At 39.9% G+C, this 18796-nt stretch overlaps 1 protein-coding gene across 2 annotated transcripts in view; it reads left to right on the forward strand.

Annotated features, from left to right (window-relative positions):
* Positions 1 to 18552, forward strand: part of RHBDL2 (rhomboid like 2) — a 38275-nt gene extending 19723 nt beyond the window's left edge. For both annotated transcript variants that reach the window (XM_027864609.1, XM_027864610.1), the window contains 6 exons: positions 2099 to 2247; positions 4885 to 4997; positions 7261 to 7361; positions 8139 to 8199; positions 16802 to 16863; positions 18068 to 18552. In XM_027864609.1, the coding sequence (XP_027720410.1) occupies positions 2099 to 2247; positions 4885 to 4997; positions 7261 to 7361; positions 8139 to 8199; positions 16802 to 16863; positions 18068 to 18253 (672 nt within the window). In that variant the 3' untranslated portion in view covers positions 18254 to 18552. The remainder of the gene's footprint in view (positions 1 to 2098; positions 2248 to 4884; positions 4998 to 7260; positions 7362 to 8138; positions 8200 to 16801; positions 16864 to 18067) is intronic.
* The last annotated feature ends 244 nt before the right edge of the window (positions 18553 to 18796 follow it).

An 18796-nucleotide genomic window follows, 5' to 3' on the forward strand; every position in this document is an offset into this window, starting at 1 on the left:
TGTGACTAGAACATACCATCTTCGCTTGTAGATTAGTCATGAAACCTCAAGAGTTCAGAGACATAGCAGCTACATTGAGGCCTTTTCTGCTCATCCATTAATATCCTCCACTCCCACATTGCTAAATAGGGAGTAGGAGAAGTAAGGACTGAAAGGTAGGATGAGGCCTTTGAGGACAGGCAGGAGATCTTTGAATGCCACAGGCTGGAGAGGATACTTACTTGCCTATAATGCTTTAGGTGATGGCAGCAATTGAGGCTGCTGACTACTACTGGGAGTCCTTTCTTTGGAGATGCCCCTGGCATTTTGTCACAATTACACACATGGTGATGAGGCTGTAGAGATTATGATTGTGCTAGGCACATGGAGATCAGTTAGTTGAATCACCAAGCTGCCAGCCCTCAACCCAGAAGGAAAGAGGCAGGGAAGCCAAATCCTAGCCAATGAACCAGGGGCAAAACCCCTGGGATTCTGCCAACGAGGGTGCTGGCCCCTGCTCCAAGTCTGTAGCTATAGTCATGAGTTTTGTCCTGATATGTACCTACGATCTGGCAGGTGGTGGGAAGATTCAGAAGAATGATCCCTGAAGATGCAGTGGAGATGGGGAGGAGGCATCTGAATATGGAGGAATATAAGAAAAAGAAAGAGAAGAAGGAAATATGGAATAAGCCAAGGAAGAAAAGAAAGGGACACATACTTAATATGTGGTGTCAAAAGGTCCATAATCCTATCTCAAAGTGGATCCTTCCTCCAGATGCTGGAGGAATCTACTGGCAGAGAGCCAGATGTTTCCCACCCCCTGTGTTCATTGCCATGATCAGCATTCTCCAGGTAGATATGTGCTTATGGGGAGGGAAGAGGGGAAGAAGAGGATGAGAGGGAGGCTGTAGATAAGCACCCCTAAGGAACAGAAACAAACTCTGCTGCTTACATCTACAAGGGACAAGGGATGGAATGAACCTGGAGCAGAAAAGACAAGTGACAGACAGAATCTTTACCAAGTAATGGCCAGATACTCTCTCCAGCTGACTCCTCAGACTTTTCCATGTTCTTCTTTCTTCCTGTCCTTCTTAGTCCTGGCTTAATGCCTCCTCCCACATCACTTTTACCCCCATCTCTTTATCTCAACAATTCTTTGGCGAGAGTAGTTTCAGAACTCAATTTGCTTTAAAATAAAGGTTCAGCCTTTTATTTTTACATCATAGTCAATTCTAGAATTCCCCCACCTAGGACCCCAACACTGACCCCTCCCTTGTCTTAATAACAACAACAAATAAGCAAAAACCACTTATAAAATGACTTTGTTCTGACAGTATATCTCTCAGCTGAAAGAAGGGGGAAGCTATGTTTCAAAATCTGTTCTGGGGACCAAGAGTGGTCATTGTAATTACTTAAGAGTTCCTGCCCACACATTTGCTAAGAGATTAAATGACATTTCTCAAAGGATTTAACCACAGATAGAGTGGTGATGCCATTCAAAGTGACTTGATGCTTAGGCAAAGTAACTATGGAGCCTGCTTTTGCCATGTGATTTCAAGTACGTGGCAATGTCTTTCCCAGAACACCCCTCACTCCAAATCTGTCCAGTGATACTCACGTCTAATAGAATGAATGAAAAAACAGTTAAGTGCTTACTAAGCATGCTGAAATGAGATTAATATAATGTCTTAAGGTCACACTAAAGTTCAAATGACTGGTAACAGGCTTTTTCTCCCCAAGAACAGATTCTGATAAGGACAGAGGAGAATGTCTAGAGTGGATGAAAAACAGGGTAGGAATGGATAAAAGAGAAGTGCAAAACAGAGCAGAAGTAGGTTCAATATACTGAAGAAACATTTGGATAATTTCACAATTTTGTTTAGGGCTGGCCTTGACTCCACTGACCAGTAGTATCTGGAGGAAGTATGATACACAGGGCTGGGGAAGGGCATGCAGTGGTCATACCATCTCTGTTTTGTTATTCCTGACCATCTATTGCAGGCTATCTTGTTTAGCAGCCATCCCATTTTAAATAAAGGCACTATATCTACGGGCTTAGCTGGGCCACTATTTGGACTTGGATGAAGTATCACTGACATTATTTGTCACTGCTTGGCAGCTTGGTATTTTTGTTTACTATACCTTCTGGAAGCCCCAGGAAGAGTGGAACACCCCAGAAATGGGCATCTGGGAGAGTCCATTCATTTATCGGCCAGACAAGAGGAAGCAAGCTTGGAGGTTCATCTCTTACATGATGGTGCATGTTGGGTAAGAAATAAGAGATGGGAACTGACTCTGACTGTTATAAAGAATGTTTTACATGTTTATATATAATATATATGTATATATATACATATGTGTATATATGTAAATGCATATATGTAACATATTCACAGGGATAGATAGTACTGCATAGAAGTCCCACAGTTCTGCTACTTAGCTACATAGAAGATTTGGGGTCAAGTTATTTCTCTCGCTATGCCTCAGTTTCCTCATCTGTAAAATGAAGAGAGTTAGACTAGATGATCTTTAAAGCTCCTTATCTAGTTCTGTATCCTAAGTTCTATAAACTTCAAAACCAAGTCTTGTTTTTCTCAGTCTATTTCTTTTTGCATTTTCCCTTTGAACTAGACTCTGTTATTCATCCTGTTCTCACCATTTAGTGAGCTCCAACAAACACATTTACCTCATCTTCAAGGACTCAGACATAACCAATCTTGCTTGGAAGGCTACCCATTTCATTTTACCTAGCTTTTCTTCAGCGTAGACTGCTTTTTTGTAATCTTGTGTGTATATCCTAGTAATTACAATATGCTAATAATGACAGCCAATGTTAGAGACAGCAGGCTTCAGGTGACTAGACACTTTGGGCCAATGGCTAGTAGTGTCCACAGTCAGAAATAAGGTCTCAGGTTCCTGGCCTCTTTTCCCAGCAACCCAAGGTCATAGTCATTAAGACCTGAGATTCTTTGGACCAGGTTATATGGACTTTACAACTAGATTTGCTGAACACTTAGAATAATAGGCTTTGGGTACTATGGAAAATGCAAAAGATAGATGAAATAAAGTCTTTTCTCTCAAGAACCATAGATTGAGGTGGGGAGACCAGACTCACATACTGTTAAGTAACCTGTGGCAGCATGTGAACCCTGTCTCTGACACTGTGACTTTGGGCAGTCACCTTTTAGGTTCTCATTTTCCTTATGAACTAAAGGGGTAGGATTGGATAATCTCTGAGGTTCCCATCAGCCCTGTGATTACATCATTTTATGATTAAGTATCAAAATTCCATGGTACAGACAATTAGTGACATAGGTGATAGATAAGGGAGGAACCAGTTTGGGAAGATTTCACAGAAGAGGGGGGCATTTAATAATAATCATACTTAATTTTTATGTAAAACTTTAAGGTTTGCAAAGTGCCTTGCATATGCTATCCCATTTGATCCTCACAACAACCCTGTAAGGTAGATGCTACTGTTTTACAAATGAGGAACTGAATCAGATGAATTTAAGTGACTGGCCCAGGATCACATAGATGATAAAGGTAGGAGGCGGGATTTTAACTCGCATCTTCCTGCCTGAGCACAGTGTCTGGAACATAGTAAGCATTTAATAAATGTTTATTGATTGATTAATTCTTGCCTCTAAATCTGACTCTCTTTCCCTGTGCCACCTGGCTGCCTGAAGGACTGGTAGGAATTAGATGAAAATTAATATTGTTCTGAAAATGCAAGGAGTTTTACCTCAAAATTAAACAGAAGGTCAGAGATTGAAGGTTTTGTTGTTGTTCAGTTGTGTCTGACTCTTCGTGAAGTCATTTGGGATTTTTTTGTGGCAAAGATACTGGAATGGTTTGCTATTTCCATTTCCAGCTCATCCAAGAAGAATTGGGAGCCTAGAGAAATAAAGTAACTTGTTTAAGGTCAAACAGCTATTAAATAGAGACCTGGAACTTTAGCTCAACCCATCTGATCCCAAGGCCAAGTGTTTTCTGTACTACAATGAGGATTCCTTCTCACCCTGGAGATGTCAGCTTTGTGGTCCTGGGTCCTGCTACTTTGTGGTCCTGGGGGATTCAGCCTGCTCTCTAGCCTGCCTGTACCTTATCCCCAATAGCCCTTGAGAAATAGAATTTACTTTTTCATTTCTTTATTCATTCAAAAAACACTAGGCATATATGTGAATGTGCCTAGGGCAAGGTTCTTCCCCTCTTCCCCCTCCCTAGTCCCTGTGATAGTAGCTCTGGTGGTTACAGTTCTAGAGATGGGAGGAGGGCATTGGAATGTCTCTTGAGTTCTATCTTAAGTCTGTGTCTCAGCCACTGCTCAATCCCATGAGGACCCTCAGTGAAAAGCAAGCAGGAACTCTGAGGGAAAGTTGAATCAGGTCAACCCCCCTTTCCATGGCAGTCACAGGAGTGACAAGCTTGTTAGTCACCAGAACAGCCTCGGAGAGGTCAAGTGACTTGCCCAATGAGAAAATTTATATGAAGTTCTTTGAAAACTTTAAAGCTCCATATGGATGGTGGTGATGATGATGATGATGATAATTCTCCATCACTGGAGGGTTGGATGAACAGCATAGATTATTGAGTATACTGTTGAAAGGGGTGGTTGGTTAGTTACAGGTTGACGTAGAACACAGCTGTGTTCTCTTTTGGCTTCAGTTCTTTTTTCAACAGACCCCTGAGCACAAAACAAAAACAAAAAACTTCAAACTACACTGTTATCAAATTCCAGCAATAACATTGATGGTGGCCTCTAGGTTAAGCATACTGATAAAGCTGAGACAACATCCCTAGGCCTATGTAATCCTTCAAAGAAAGCTGCTGAGTGGTTTGTTGATGACGTCACAAGTCTCCATATCCCCACACTGATGATAAGATTCTTGTTTTCCCTCACAGGTTCCAGCATATTTTTGGAAATGTACTTATGCAGCTTCTTTTGGGGCTTCCCTTGGAAATGGTTCACAAAGGTCATCGAGTGGGGCTGGTCTACCTGTCAGGAGTGTTTGCAGGTCAGTATTCTGGGGACAGATACAAACTCAATGTCCAGGGAGAACAGAGTTAAGAAAGCAACCAACAGATAGCACACTGGCCCTAGGGATGGACTGAATTTTTCCTTCATATTTGGCTTGTATAAAACTACAAGTGCAAATTGTGTTCTCAGAGAATATCAATGAAATTGATGAAGTCAGAGAGCAGCAATGGCTAAAAATGAAACTTTTAAAACTTCAATGGGAAAAAAACCCTTTTCCATAAGCGAATATATTCTAAAACAGTAATTCTCTTTGTTTTATGTATAGCTATACCCTCCCCCCGCCCCCGCCTTTTCAAAGAGATCTTTTGGGAATGTAGTCTATGTTTGAATCAATATGGCATTTATCAAGCAATGACTGTGCCTAACACAGTGCTGGGGGCTCTAGGGGGTACAGAAGTGACAAGACATGGTCCTACTCTCAGAGAGTTCAGGAAATAAAATTAATATTATCTGGAGCCATTAGAAAAGTCATGAAGGGCTTGATTGTGTGGTAGTGATGAACGACTTCCATAGTAGCCAAGGGAAGAGACAGAGAGAAGTCAGGACCCATGCTTGACATCCATGAGGGGAGAAGAGAGACTGGTGTGTGTACAGGTGTGACCATGGAAACAAGAATGGCACATTGAGAAGATGGTAAGGTTCTCTTCCCCCAATGGATGCTGGGACAAGGCAGGAAAGCACTGGGGAGCAGCAGTGTGAGGGGTTGTAAGAAGAGCATTGGAATCAGGAGACCTAGATTCTAATCCTCACTTAGCAATTCTATAGGTATGGGACAGCGGGCAAATAGCTCAACCTGCCAGCCTCAGTTTACTCATTTGTAAAATGAGAGTGATAACTGTTGTGAGGAAAACTTTTCATCCATCTTAAAAGCACTATAGAAACGTAAATGATTAAATAAGACTGGATTGCACGAGTGGGCTCCCTTTTTACTAACCAGGCTGAGGAATTTGAATTTGATGCCACGGGCCAAAGGGAGCCACTGAGGCTGAGCAAAGAAGGCCATGGGAAAAAGCAGAGATCAAGGAAGAGAACTGAGTAATTCAGAATATACCACGGTGATTAGTTAGCTTGAAGAGCCCTGCCTTGAGATGTCAGGCCCTTCTCATATGTATTGCTTCTATTTGACATCCAAGATTGGAAACAATAAATTTGGAGGCCTTTGTTGGTGTGTTAATATATCAGCAGACAGCAAAAACATCTTGAACTTCCACTGTATCCTAGAGAAATGTGGCTCTTAGTTCAATTACTTTATTTAACATTGATTAAGTATAGTATGTCCCTCATTATGTTAGATGCTAGGAGAGATACAAAGGAAAATAAGACTGGGTCCCTGTCCTCAGATGGTTCACAGTTAAGTAGAGGGGATATGACGCATATTTCCAGGAATAACAATAATGAACAGGTAAGATTTGAAATTGAGGGTCTGGGTTCCAATTCTGACCCTGCTATTTAGTAGAAGATACACAAATTTAGAGACATCTCCAGTCCAAATGTTCATGTGGACTATTTGTGCCCGACCTATGATAGAACCTTCTGAGCTCATATTGGTTTGATCAGCCACAATGGGACACACTGTCCTTGACCCCAACATAGTGATGTCATTTTGGTCCTTTTTGATAACAAAGGACAACAACCACCTTTGTAGGCTTTGGCAAGTCACTTAATCTCTCTGGGTTTGTTTTCTCATTTCTAAAATCAAGGTACTGGACTAGATGATCCCTGATTCTATAATCTCATGATATAACATATCTGGGGAGAGAATGGTCATTGTCAACTTGGGACTGTGGGTGAATGGGATCAAGGAGGGCTTCTTTGAGAAGTGGCCTTGGAGCGGGGTCTTGGATGGGCAGGTGGAGATGGGAGGATGGGCGTTGCATGTGGGGAACAGTGTGAACCAAAGTGTGGAAGTGGGGAAAGAGTTCAACAGGGAGGAAGAACCACAAGGAGTATATGAGAGCATAGCGTGCAGGGCCAATGAGATAAAGCTGCAGGGAGGGATAGAACTTGGCCTAATGTTTGAACTTTCCAATAAGGAGCAGCCATTGAAGAGTTGTGGGTAAAGGAATGAGTGACAAGATCAGGGCTGTGCATTAGGAGAAAGATGAAGTCAGAGAGGAGGAAGACCTGAGGTAGGGAGACCTGTAGCCCATGTAGCCATAGCAACAGCCTCCCTTTCAGCCTCCCTTTGGTGCTTTCACTTTTGATGCCTCTGATTCTCTGAATTTCTTTCATTTCTGCAGGATCTCTTGGAAGTTCTGTCTGTGAACCTTTCCAAGCTCTAGTGGGGGCTTCAGGAGGAGTCTATGCTCTCACAGGAGGCTATTTTATGAACATTTTAGTGGTAAGAACCTTTTCAGGGAATGGGGAATACCAATTGGCAGATTTCTTTTTTTACTGGCATTTGATTCAGGGATAATAATTGTTACCAATATTTACTGAACATACATATTCAACTGGAGTGTTATACGAGTGGCAAACATTGGTTTCTAAACAGTGCCAAATCTTGAATAGAAACAAACTAGTCATATTTTAAAAATACAACCAGAGGGGAAAATGGGATTATTAACAAATCCCTTCTAAATATGGAAATCAATTAAAACAAACAAAATTCAGGCTGCTTTTCTTGTAGCATCTTCCCTGGGAATAGGGTTCTGGTTAACTTGAAAAGGAAGAAAGAAATAATTTGGTTAAATACTTGAGGAGGGAAACTTTATATTCTCTTTAGCTGGTATGCTTGCAGTGCCTTAAACAATGCTGTCTTTTGCAAAATGGCCAGTTAGTAGCAAGTGCTACTCTCCTACCTACTTATTCCTTTGGGCAAATAAATCATTTAATCTTCTGAACTTCCATTCCTCAATCTACAGTGTGAATAGTAATACATGTATACACATTTTATTGGACTGAATGAAATAATGGATGTAAATATGGAATGTGAATGAATGGACATAAATGAAGTAATGGATGTAAAGTACTTTGTGCCCCTATGATGCTAGAGAAACATAAGCAGTATTAATAGTAAACTCATGTTTTATGTTGATGATTATGAGGAGGCTGATGAACTGAGATGTTTTCTGATCATATGTAGTATCTTATACTTTTGTCCTTTTCTCCTGGCAAGAATTTTAAAAACATGGTTCCTTTGTTTGGATTTTTCAGACTAACGCTCATCTTGTTCATTTGTAAGTATTTTATCTTTGTTGCTATTTTACATTTTTTAGTTTTAAAAGTTCAATGTAGTTATACCACCTCTTAAAAAACTGAATGTCAAATCAACTACAAAAAGGACTATGAAGGAAGGTGCTACCCCACTTCCAGAGAGAGAACTGATAAATAGAAGTATGCATAGTATGGGTTTACATATATATGTATATAGGCCTATATACACATATATATATATGTCTGTGTTATATATGTCTATGTCAAATAGTGGCCTTCTCTGGTGCAGGATGGGGAGGGAAGGAGAGAGTAAGACAGTTCAGAGCTTAAAATGTAACCAAAAAAATACAAAATTTTTTAAAAGTTAAAAAAAGATGCAAAATGCAAAATAACACACACACACACTGTACACACACACACAAAACTGAATGTGTAACTTACGTATGCCAATTTGAGATGACCACCGTGTATTTTGGTTACTTACTCCAAACCACAAAGTGTATGTAGTGGATGTGTTAAATTAGGAGAAAAACTTAACATGCTTTCTTGGTGTTATTTTAATATGAATAATAACTATTTCTTTAAACCGTTAACTTTTACTAGTAAAGGAAATAATTCTTTTAGAGGAAGCTTTTGGTCCTTTGGAAAAAATAAAAGCTTAAAAATACAATTTATCACCTTTCTCACTATATTATATCACCTATATCACCTCACTCTGAATCTTTGTTATGGATGAGTTGTCATCAATAGTCTTGTCTGACTCTCCATGACCTCATTTAGGGTTTTTTTTTTTGGCACAGATACTGGATGGTTTGCTATTTCCTTCTCCAGCTCATTTTACAGATGAATTGAGGCAAACAGAATTAAGTGAATTGCCTGGGGTCACACAGCTATTAAGTGCCTGAAGCCTGATTTGAATTCAGGTCCTCCTGGCTCCAGGGCTGTTATTCTACCCACTAGCACACCTAGCTGCCCACCCTGAATCTTAGCTTGGAGTAAAAGACCCTCCCTCACCTAGGTATTAGGTGGTACAATAGATAGAACTGTTGAACTTGGAATCAGGATGGCCTGAGTGCAGATATGGCCTCAGACACTTAATAGCTGTGTGACCCTGGCCAAATCACTTAACCTCTCTTTACCTCAGTTTCATCATCTGTAATCACACTACCTCCTAAGAGTTCTGTGAGGCTAAAATGAAATATTTGCAAAGTGTTTAGCACAGTTCCTGGAACATAGTAGGTGATATATAAATGGTAGCCATTGCCTGCCTGACTTCAGAGTGGTCCTTTTGTACTTTTAGAGATGGAATAGACCCCCAGTTATCATTTAATAGAAAATTCTCATTTTACTTTGAGTCCCAGAGAGGCTAAACTGACAGCTAGTAGCTTTTGCCTAACCTGTAGATATATTCCCAAGGCTTTTTTTTAAAATGAATTTATGGATTAAGGTAGCCAGAAAAATTTCTTCTAAAACCTTTCTTAAGAGACTGGCATGCCTGAGGTCCTAGAACCAGAGGGTAAAATAGCCATAGAACGAATCCACCAATCACCTCCTGAAAGAGATCCCAAATTGAAAATGCCAAGGAATATAGTAGCCAAATTCCAAAATTACCAGGTCAAAGAGAAAATACTGCAAGCAGCCAGAAAGAAACAATTTAAATATCATGGAACCACAGTCAGGATTACACATGACCTTGCAGCTTCTACATTAAAAGACCGTAGGGCATGGAATATGATATTCCGTAAGGCGAAGGAGCTTGGATTACAACCAAGGATCAACCATCTAGCAAAAATGAGCATGATCTTTCAGGGGAAGAGAAGGATATTCAACAAAATAGGGGACTTCCAAGCCTTCCTCATAAAAAGACCAGAGCTCAACAGAAAAATTGATCTTCAAATACAAGCCTCAAGAGAGACATAAAAAGGTAAACAGGACAGAAAGAAACAACATGTTATTAATAAGGGCAAACTATTTACATCCTTCCAAGGGAAGATGACACTTGTAACTCTTGAGAACTGTATTGTTATTACACAATATTAAAGGGGTATACATAAAGGGAGTGGGTATAAGTGGACTTTGATATAATGATAAAAAAAAATCTAATCAAGTGGGTTAAATGGATCCAAGTAAGCAGACTAATCTGATCTAACTAAGAAAATGTACTGAGAGAAAAGGAAAGGAGGAGGCAGACAAGGGTAAATTACATTACAGGAAAAGGCACAAAAACCTTTTACAGTAGAGGGAAAGAAGGGAAGGAGATGAGCATTGTTTGAACCTTACTCTCATCAGATTTGGCTCAAGAAGGGAATAACATAATCAGTTAGATATAGAAATCTAACTTGCCCTGTAGGCAGTAGGAAGGAAAAGGGGAAAGAAAAGGGAGGGGGAATAGAAGGGAGGTGGGACTGAGGGAGGTGGTAGCCAAAAACGAAACACTAGTGAGGAAGGAAAAGGAGAAAGAAAAGCATAAACAGGGGGGAAAAGGATGTAGAGAAAGACACAGGTAGTAATCATAACTGTGAATGTAAATGGGATGAACTCTCATAAAACGGAAGCGGATAGCAGAATGGATTAAAAACTTGGAGAATCCCAGAGAATCAAGTAAAAAACTACTTGAAATAATAAACAACTTTAACAAAGTTGCAGGCTATAAAATAAACCCACATAAATCATCAGCATTTCTATATATTACCAACAAAGCCCAACAGCAAAAGACAGAAAGAGAAATTCCATTTAAAGTTACTGTAGACATTATAAAATATTTAGAAGTCTATCTACCGAAACAAACCCAGAACTATATGAACACAATTGCAAAACACTTTTCATGCAAATAAAGTCACATCTAAATAATTGGAAAAACATCAGTTGCTCATGGATAGGCCGAGCTAATATAATAAAAATGACAATTCTACCCAAGCTAATTTATTAATTCAGTGCCATACCAATCAAACTACCAAAAATTATTTCATAGAGTTAGAATAAATAATAGCAAGATTCATTTGGAATAACAAAAGGTCCAGAATATCAAGGGAATTTATGAAAAGAAATGTAGGGGAAGGTGGCCTAGCCATTCCAGATCTTAAATTGTATTATAAAGCAGCAATCATCAAAACTGCTTGGTACTGGCTAAGAAATAGAGTGGTGGATCAAGTGGAATAGGTTAAGTATGCAAGACACAGTAGTCAATGACTATAGTAATCTATTATTTGATAAACCCAAAGACCCCAGCTTCTGGGATAAGAACTCACTCTTTGACAAAAACTGCTGGGAAAACTGGAAAAGAGTATGGCTGAAACTAGGCATAGATCAAAATCTCATACCATATACCAAAATAAAGTCAAAATGGGTTCATGATTTAGATATAAAGGCTGATACTGTAAGCAAATTGGGAGAGCAAAGAATAGTTTACCTGTCAGATTTATGGAGAACAGAAGAATTCATGACCAAACAGGAGATAGAGAACATTATGAAAAGCAAAATGGATAACTTTGATTACATTAAATTAAAAAGTTTTTGTATAAACAAAGCCAATACAACCAAAATTAGAAGGAAAGTAGAAAATTGGGAAGGAATTTTTACAACCAGTCTGTCTGATAAGAACCTTATTTCTAAAATATATAGAGAATTAAGTCAAATTTATAAGAATACAAGTCATTCCCTAATTGATAAATGGTCAAAGACAGTTCTCAGATGAAGAAATTAAAGCCATCTATAGTCACATGAAAAAATGCTCTAATCACTATTGATTAGAGAAATGCAAATCAAAACAACTAAACAAAAAACCTATCAGATTGGCCAACATTACAAAACAGGAAAATGATAAATGTTGGGGAAGATGTGGGAAAATTGGAACATTAATGCATTGTTGGTGGAATTGTGAAATGATCCAACCATTTTGGAGATTTGGAACTTAGCCTAAAGGACTATAAAAATGTGCATATGCTTTGACCCAGCAATAGCACTTCTAGGGCTATATCCAGAGAGATCATACAAATGGGAAAAAGATCCACATGTACAAAATTATTTATAGCAACTCTTTTTGTGGTGGCAAAAAATTGGAAATTGAGGGAATGCCCATCAATTGGGGAATGGCTGAACAAGTTGTGGTATATGAATGTAATGGTATTGTGCTATAAGAAATGATGAACAGGCTGACTTCAGAAAAACTTGGAAAGATCTGTATGGTCTGATGCTGAGTGAAGTGAGCAGAACCAGGAGAACATTGTACACAGTAACAGCCATGTTGTGCGATGACTAATATTGACAGACTTAACCCTTCTCAGCAATAAAAGGATCTAAGACATCTCCAAAGGCCTCATGATGGAAAATGCTACCAGAGAAAGAACTATGGAGTCTGAATGCACATCGAAGCATACTATTTGCTATTTTTTTTTTTTTACTTCTGTTGAGTTTTGTTTCCTCTTTCTGGTAGTTCCTCCTATTGGTTCTAATTCTTCCTTACAACATCACTAATGTGAAAATATGCTTAATAGGAATGTATATGTATAGTCTATATCTAGCCGTCTTGGGAAGGAAGGTGAGGAGGGAGGGGAAGAAAAATTTAAAACTCAAAAGTTTATGGAAGTGATTGTTGATAAATCAAAATAATTTAAAAACAAAACAAAACAAAAGATCCTTTCCAGCTTTAACCTTTACTATCCTAGATCTTTCTATAGAGCAATTTTAGATATGAAAACATTTATCTTCCCCACTTTTTAACTTCCTACAAACCCTCCAAAGTACAGGTAAAATAAATTTCACTTTACACAACAGATACACTCTTGGAAAAAAAAACAACCCACAAATTGTTATAAGGTGAATCACACTTTTAAAGACATAGACATAGCTGCCAACAAAAGGAATCAAATAAACAAATCAACAGGCAAAATCCTACCCATAATCCCTTAACCTTTAAAAGTAGACTCAAAAGAACTAAACAAGTGAATGAGATAAGATGCGTTCCTCCCCAAGTTCATTAGCTTTGGTCCCGCTTTCCTTCTTTCTCAATTAAACCACATTTTAATTAGTAGGAGGAGGATTAAATTCCTTTTGTAACAATCACCCAACACTTGTAGGTTCACAGAATTTTGCAGAAATTTCAGAGCATTTCAGTCCAGACTTTAGAGATAACCCAAACCCTTATTTTATAATGGAGAAAATAGAGAACCCTAGTTGGAAAATGACCCCCAAGCAGGTGAGGGGTGAGGCTGGAACTCAGGTCTATTGATTCTCAGCTTGAACTGCAGTCAGCCCACTCTCTTAATTTTTCCCCCCCTAAAAGTTAGAATTCTTAGCTGTTCATGTGCATAGTAGGTACTCAGTTTTTGTTTTTTTTTTAATGGTGACAAATAGGGCTGGAGATCAAATTTCTCCTTTTGGTTTTCTGAAGCAATATGAAGTTCTCATGGATCGTCTATTATGAGAGAAAGGAAAAAGTCCTAACCAACACTAGGTTCAAATCTCAGCTTTGCTACTTTTATAACCTGTGTAACCTTGAGAAAGTCCCCCAAGTCTCTGGGATTTAGATTCTTCCTTTGCAAAAGGAGGAGACCAGACAAAATGACCTCTTAAGCCCCTGTGACATAGGTCGCTGGCTTCTAGGAGCTTACAGTCTAGTTGGGGTGCTGTGACCAACACACATGGAGCAAGGAGCAAGATGAAAAGACAGTGGAGTGCTGTGGAAGTTCAGAGAGTAAGAGGTCAGTGTGGTCTGAAGTGATCAGGAAAGGCTTCCGGGAGGAGGTGAATTTAGAGTAGAAACTTGAAAGACAGGCTGCAGAGAGAAGTGGTGGAAAGTCACACCCAATCACTCTCTGGATTTCATTCTTTTCATTTGTCACCAGACTCTATCTCTAATGTCCCTTCTAATTAAAAAAAAAAGTCCTCTGTTTCTATGGCAAGGGAGTCCAGATGTGATGGGATTGGTGTCATTTCCCTGTGAGTGCCATAGTCCATGTTGAGGGAAAAGTGATTTTGTTAATTGGTGTCAAGGGTTTAATTATTTCTGACGTTGAGAATTACTGTGGGAGCAAGGACAACTGCTTTGGAGGACAGAAAGATTCGGTTTGATGATGAAATTACGAGCCACATATTCCTCTGGATGAAAATTAACATTTTAAAAACACTGATTTTTCCCTGGGAGATAAAATTCCTCATCTGGTTGAACTGTAGACTTTGGGCACTTTTATATGATTCTTTGTGCAAAAAAGAAATTAAAAAAGGAGAATTATGGCAGGAAGCAAGGAAGAGAAGCACCTCAGCGTCAGCCCTCACTCTTCTCTGGTCTGGCTGCAATGAGTTTGGGAGAGCATGGTGGTACAATAGATAAAAGTGCCAGGCCTGGAGTCAGGAAAACCTGAGTTCAAATTTGATCTCAGATACTTACTGTGTGACCTTGGGCAAATCACTTCACCTCTGTTTACCTCAGTTTCCTCATTTGTAAAATGGGGATAATAATAGCATCTACCTCCCAGAGTTGTAGTGATAAGCAAATGAGATCATATTTGTAAAGCAGTTAGCACAGTGCCCAGTACATAATAAGCACTATATAAACATTCACTATTAGTATTATAGGGCAGTGAGATGGTACAATGGTTAGAGCGCTGGTCCTGGGGTCATGTTGAAAACTAGACTCAGACATTTACCAGCTGGGGGACCCTAGGCAAGTCACTGAGGTTTGCCTCAGTTTCCTCAACTGTAAAATGAGCTGGAGAAGGAAACGGCAAACCCCTCTGGTATCTTTGCCTCAAATAGTGTCACCGAGAGTCGGACAAGACTGAAACCACTTAACAATTATTATTATTAATAATAATAAGTGGCAGAGAGGCTGACAACTCCCAGACTTAGCTAGCTTTCCAACAATCTGAGTTACGAAGATTGAGAAATCAAAGAACTGACAACTCCACAGAAAAAAATGTGACTATCTTCTTGTCAATGCATCTTCAAATGGCTTTTGGCAAAAGCACGTCACTTAAGGGTAATATATAGGACGATTTTCCTTTGAGAGTAAAAAACACTTCAAAATCCTCCATGGTCGGGGGTGGGGCGGGGAGAGGAGAGGGAAGCATTGATTTTATTCATCTCCGAGATCCTTCAGTTCAGAGAGCACCTGTGCCAGTTATGAGATTAGTCAAAAGGAATGAATTAAGAAAACAAAACTTTTCAAGTGGGGCTACCCAATCCTGTCCATTCCTTGCCACACTTATGTTGAGCATTTCTGAACACGCTGGATCCCTGAGAGATGGGGAAGGAAACACCAACGCTTCAGAAACTCAGGACGTTATAATAAACCATGAATAATTAATTAAATAAGAAATACAGAAAGCCCTTGAATTCAGTTCCCTCGGGAATGTACATTTTAATGGTTCTTGGTTAAACTGGTTGTATATCTTAATTGTCAAGTACAGTGGTGGTGAGACTCTACCTGTACCCTCCTCCCTTGTATCCTCCATGTCCCCACCCTCTTCCCCCCAATGTACATAACTGTTGAGTATATTTTAAAATAATCAATGGGCTATAAAGTGACTTTTCCTCAAGATTATGAGAAGACAAGAGAAATAACAGATTTTTCAGTTTGGGGAAAGATAAATCTTTATGAAGGCAAGTCTTTAAAAAAAATAAGATCCTTAAGTTTTTCATGACAATTTTTTTTTTAACGATCGGAAACTCAGGCTCAAATCCTGCTGTCCTGTATGTCTGGGAGGAAAAGAAATTACAAGCAAAGGTTTAGGCAGAAGAGCTGGAGTCCCTAAGTCTCTTCAGAGGCTAGAAGGATGCAGGAGCAAACTCTGAAAAGCAGGAAAAGACAGTTGAAGATTCATAAGCATGGCCAAGAGAGAACTAGGGAAGAAGTGAATCAAGTCAAGTTACTAAAAAAATTAGGATATTCAAAGTTGCAAAGAGAGTTTGGGTGAGGGATTCTGCCCTGTGGCAAAGTAATCAGGGTGTTTTAAACAATTTGGCACAGAAAGGAAGTTATCAGAGCACACAACTACTAGGGAAGTAGTACATCACCTTACGTATGCTTTGTCCACATTTCATCAGCAAGGGCACTTTGTATTCTAAATGTCAGTTTAAAGACCAGACAGGAGGATGCTTCGAATGACCACATGGCCATGTTAGATTCTAGAGACAAGATCTAGTATTCCATATCTGGGTTGATTGTAATGACAAGAATGAGAATCCTAGCAGGGTTATGACCTCTGTTGCCATTGCATGACTGCAGCATCGCTAAAAATCTTGAAGTCGGGCATCAATTACATATTAGCTGGGCTGATGAAACATTCCTTGGCTTTTCCCTAAGACCAAGCCTGTACCTTTTTACCTCTTGGGACACCATGAATCCCTAAAATAGAGACCGGGCACATGAGGTCCAATGTCAAACGTTAATACTGCATTTTTTTTTTTTTAGCTATTCTCAAGTGCTAGGACCAGAGTCCACCTTGGTTCTGGCCCCTGAAATATAAGATTTGTCAGTTGGTCCTGACCCTTTCTTCAGATTCTGTGGCCGTGTTGCCTTTGTAGGGACAGCACTGGCACTTTAGAGAGGACAAGAGTTGTTTTGGGTAGCATTTGGGAAATGTCATAAGGACTATCAGGGCTTCACCAGCCTGTTTTTCCTTCCAGTTGTATTTGACATGGGATTTGCCTTCTTCAGAAAATTCATGGCACCTCCAGATGGGTCCCCGGTGAGTTCTATTTATTGTTGTTGATAAGTATCCTAGTCCTGACCTCTATTTTTGTGCCTTACTCCTGTCCCCCAACCCCATGAAAAGATTTGAAAGTGGGTATGAAGTGCCAGATGAAGCTACAAGAGTCTTATGGCCTGCAGCTCAGTCTTAGCAAGCGATGATGTCTACCTCTTATCCCTCAAAGCCCCAAAGACTAGGCTCAACACCCCCACCTCTGAGGCACAAAATGACCACGGGCATCACAGACACCAATGTTAGGGTAGCAGCACCCTAGAAGCAACTGCTCAAGATTGCCAATGTTTCTTCTTCCTCTTCCAATCAAGTGTACCTCAGTGACCATTTAGGCCTGACAGCAATGGGGCCACCAATTGGTTGGTGATGGTATCTTTCTTGCTTCTTCTAGCCCTGCTCCCTCCCTGGTAAAACTGGGGCCCTCTTGCACAGCCTTGTCTCCCCCTGCAGTTCTGGGGGTTATTACAGATAACAGGAGAGGGGAGCTTTTCCATGTTCCGCATTCCTCAGGATTCCATTCTGGAAATATGCTCTAGTGGAGGGAAAAAAGAGTCCCTGGGTTTGAATCTTCAGTTCTGCTACTTATTACTTGTCTCCTAGGGCAAGTCCTCCTCTCTGGACCATTTTCCTTTTCTGTAAAATGAGGGAGTTGGACCAGATGACCTTTAGGATCCCTTCTACCTCCAAATTTTTGCTTCTATGATGATAATCTTGGCCCTGCTATATTAAGCCTACCAAAATTGAATAAACAATCTCCAGTCCGCAGAAAAAATGGTTTTTGACGGATAGACTGTATTACAGATAGTTTTACAATACGTTTCTTCTATAACACGGCATCTCATTAATGCAGGCTTGGGTGGTGTTCCTGTAGACTTTGCTCACATAAATTCATAGGTCCTGGTCTCCTGGTTGGCCTTACTAGAAGTGAAGCTAATGATTGGGGTGTCAGGGAAAGTGGCTGGTCTTCTGCAGGACTGGACAGTGGGCCAAAGTGACATATCCCTGGCTCTGCATACTTTAGTCTGTGTTCTTTGGTCTGGGTGTAAGAGGATGTGGATATCCATGTCCAATCAGCTAGCTGAGTTTCTCTCAGATGCTTGTTTGCATGTGCTCCATACGCTTAAGGACTATAAATAACATGTAATGTGATTTCTTTACTTATTTCTACTTTTTTCTTTTTCCTTCCAAGGTGTCCGTTGTAGCTCACATTGCTGGTGGCTTGGCTGGGATGACTGTAGGTTTCACTGTATTTAGCTGCTTTGAAAAGGAGTTGCTGAAAGACCGGATGTTCTGGGTTACAATCATTGGCTATTTTGTTTGTGTTTTACTTGCTGTGTTTTTTAACATCTTTTTGTCACCAGTAGACTTCCTCTAAGATAATTCAATTAAAAAAAAACCCCACTCGTGAGAACACAAAGACATCTTTGAAAGGCAAAGGGGAATTCCATTAACTGTTTATTTTGTCTCCTTCACTCTGTTCCTCGTAAGAACCTCTGTTTGGAAGGCATATATAGAGGCTCCATAACAAGGGAAGGGAGGACTTAGATAGCCCCATTATGCCTCCTGGGTGGCAGTACAGTTTCCTGGATGTAAAGGAGAAGGGCTCTTTTTTTTTTTCTTTATAGGCAATTGGGGTTAAGTGACTTGCCCAGGATCACACAGCTAGTAAGTGTCAAGTGTTTGGTCTGAGGCCGGATTTGAACTCAGGTCCTCCTGACTTCAGGGCCAGTGCTCTATCCACTGTGCCACCAAGTTGTCCCAAGAAAGACTCTTGCCATTCGTAGGGGATACATTGTAGAGATCCCAGCAAATAGGAGACTACAGATACTGTACTATGGAGAGAATAAAACCTTTTGGTCCTTTTCTGGCTCTTTGGCTATTGGCTATATTATCCTTCACCTTTCATTTCCCACCTGTC

This window comes from Vombatus ursinus, unplaced genomic scaffold (genome assembly GCF_900497805.2).
Source record: "Vombatus ursinus unplaced genomic scaffold, bare-nosed wombat genome assembly UNPS02014775.1, whole genome shotgun sequence".
In the NCBI taxonomy this organism is placed as follows: domain Eukaryota; kingdom Metazoa; phylum Chordata; class Mammalia; order Diprotodontia; family Vombatidae; genus Vombatus; species Vombatus ursinus.